At 38.6% G+C, this 2550-nt stretch overlaps 1 protein-coding gene across 1 annotated transcript; it reads left to right on the forward strand.

Moving 5' to 3' along the window:
* LOC107614707 (extensin-like) lies at positions 1178-1615 on the forward strand. Its single transcript, XM_016316851.1, has one exon. It carries the CDS (start codon positions 1178-1180, stop codon positions 1613-1615), a length of 438 nt encoding a protein of 145 aa, XP_016172337.1.

Here is a 2550-nt window from a genome sequence, read left to right on the forward strand (position 1 = left end):
TTGGATTGTGTTCTAGGTTCCAATCCAAACCTAAAGAGTCACATCTTTCTGCAGTTAAAAGGATCATTAGATATGTTCATGGCACATCCAATTTTGGTCTATGGTATCCTAAGATTGATGATTTTTCTATAGTTCGTTATTGTGATGCAGATTTTGCTGGTGATAGAGTTGATAGAATGAGCACTTCTAGCTTATGCTGCTTCCTTGGAAAGTCATTAAATGTATGGTCAAGTAAGAAGCAACCAACAGTGGCCCTATCCACTGCATAGATTGAGTATATAGCTGCTTCTTCTTGTTGTTCTCAACTTTTATGGTTAAAAACACAGCTTGCTGATTACAAATTAAAGGCTGAAAATATTTCCTTGATGTGTGATAATATGAGTGCCATTAATATTTCTAAAAATCCAGTTTTGCACTCTAGGACTAAGCATATTGAAGTGAAATTTCACTCAATAAGAGAACATGTCCAAAAGGGGGATATTTGCATTCAATTTGTTAAATCAGAGGAGCAATTAGCAGATATTTTTACAAAACCATTAGCTGAGGATAGATTCTGCATGCTTAGGACTTGTCTAGGAATTTTGAGTTATGATTCTTTATTTGAAAAGTGCTGATGTATTTGCTGGAGTTTTTTGTCTCATAAACAGGTATGAGACAATTCTGGACAGGTGATGAACATTTCCTTCAAATCAGTGCGTACTGGGCTTACTTCAAGTGAAAAATTGATCTGGACTAACCTCAAATCAGATCTGGGTTGTCCTAAATGTTTCACTAAAATCCAAACCTCATCTGGGTCCAATATGAATGTTATATTCTTGTTTATTTTTTGATGATTTGTGTGCTTAAGTTTTATTTAAAATTTTTTTCTGGCCCAAAAAGGTTTTCAAGCTAATTTATTTTTGTTTTGATCCAAAAAGGGTTTCATTTTAATTTTGATTTTCAAAATTTAAAATTAATTTCCTGTTTTGTTTTAAAATCAAATAAAATTTTTCTTGAATGAGGTCATGTCTTTTCAAGTCTTTTCAAAAGATGATGCAGTTGCATGGTTTTGGAAATCCACTTTTGGGTACGGTTACCAACACACCCTCTCTTCCCTCCATAACTTCTCCTCAATCTCTTCGGTTACTTCCCACTCACTTTACTACTTCTCTTCCCTCAAAAGAATGAAACTAGCCAAATGAGGAAGAAAACTATTGCTAAAAGGCCTCCTCGTGAAAAGGTGTACAAGCTTCCTACAAAACCTTCCACTCGCTCCCAAGACCAGACCTTTACCCCATCTCCTTCTCCTCCTACCTCTCCTCCTCGCACTGTTCCTATGGCGCGAACCAAGACCACTCCAAGGTTCCCTGCCTCTGCCAAGCTGACGCCACCACTAAAGGCCGCACCTTCCAAGCCTGGCTCCTCAAAACCTGGTTCTGCAAAGCCTAGCTCCTCCAAAGGCAAACGTCCGGCGACTGAAGAACCCATTCCCGAACCACCACAGCCCAAATCCAGGTCGGCTCCAGTGCGCTCACAAAGAGGTAACCCTCAACGCCCTCTCAAATCTGTTAAAGAACCAGACATTGGCCCTTTTGATCACAAAGCTCACTTTTTTGACTTCTCATTCGAACTATAACCCTTATAGATTCAAATCTGCCATGAACAATGATTTTTTTGAAGGGGTTATCCAGTATCGTACCCTATGTCCCTCTTTTCTCGCTGATTTGCCATCTTTGAAAAGAAAATGTTTTTCATTTGTTGATAACTTGATTTTTCTGGACTGGAATCACCTTTTTGACATCAAAAAGCCAGTTTATCCCTTGTTGGTTAAAGAATTTTATGCAAACATGACCTATCATGAAGGCACTGCTCACTCATATGTAAAGGGCCGAGACATAGTTTTAAATAATGAAACTATCAGTGATGCTTTGAAGTATACTGATGTTGGGCCTTGTGCTTACACTTCGGTTAAGTGGGATGAAGGTGTTGGAATTACTTATCATGATGCATTGGCACACATCTGTGAACATGTTTCTTTAATTGATGGTATTACACCCACTCACAAAGCCCTAGGATATGAGCGTGCTCAATTGCACCGAATGGTCAACCATATTATTCTGCCTCAAAGCGGCTCATATCAAAGGGTTTCCTACACTGATACTCTTGTTTTATATGCCCTTCTCACCAAAACTGAAATTTCATTTGCATACTTGATGGTTAGATATATGTTTGACTCTGTTAGGAGTGAAAAGGACAAAGCACTTCCTTATGGCATGTTTCTAACCTGCATATTTGAGTTTTTTGGTGTTGACTTGACCAATGAGAACTATGAAAATAGACATTCATACCTAAAGGGGGGTGGTTCAGTGAAACAGAACAAAGGACCCACTAGATCTGAAAGAGTTGTCCTAGATGATGAAGATAATGATTTTATGAAGATAATGATTTTGTCCCGGAGGATTCTCCTGTTCCTTCAACTGAGGGTACTTCCATCTCCACTGGAAAGAAATCTACTCTGCTGAATGTGGTCAAGGATGTCGCTCAAGAGTTTGTTTCCCAATCAAATCACAT

The sequence above is a fragment of the Arachis ipaensis genome, chromosome B09 (assembly GCF_000816755.2).
Source record: "Arachis ipaensis cultivar K30076 chromosome B09, Araip1.1, whole genome shotgun sequence".
In the NCBI taxonomy this organism is placed as follows: Eukaryota; Viridiplantae; Streptophyta; class Magnoliopsida; order Fabales; family Fabaceae; genus Arachis; species Arachis ipaensis.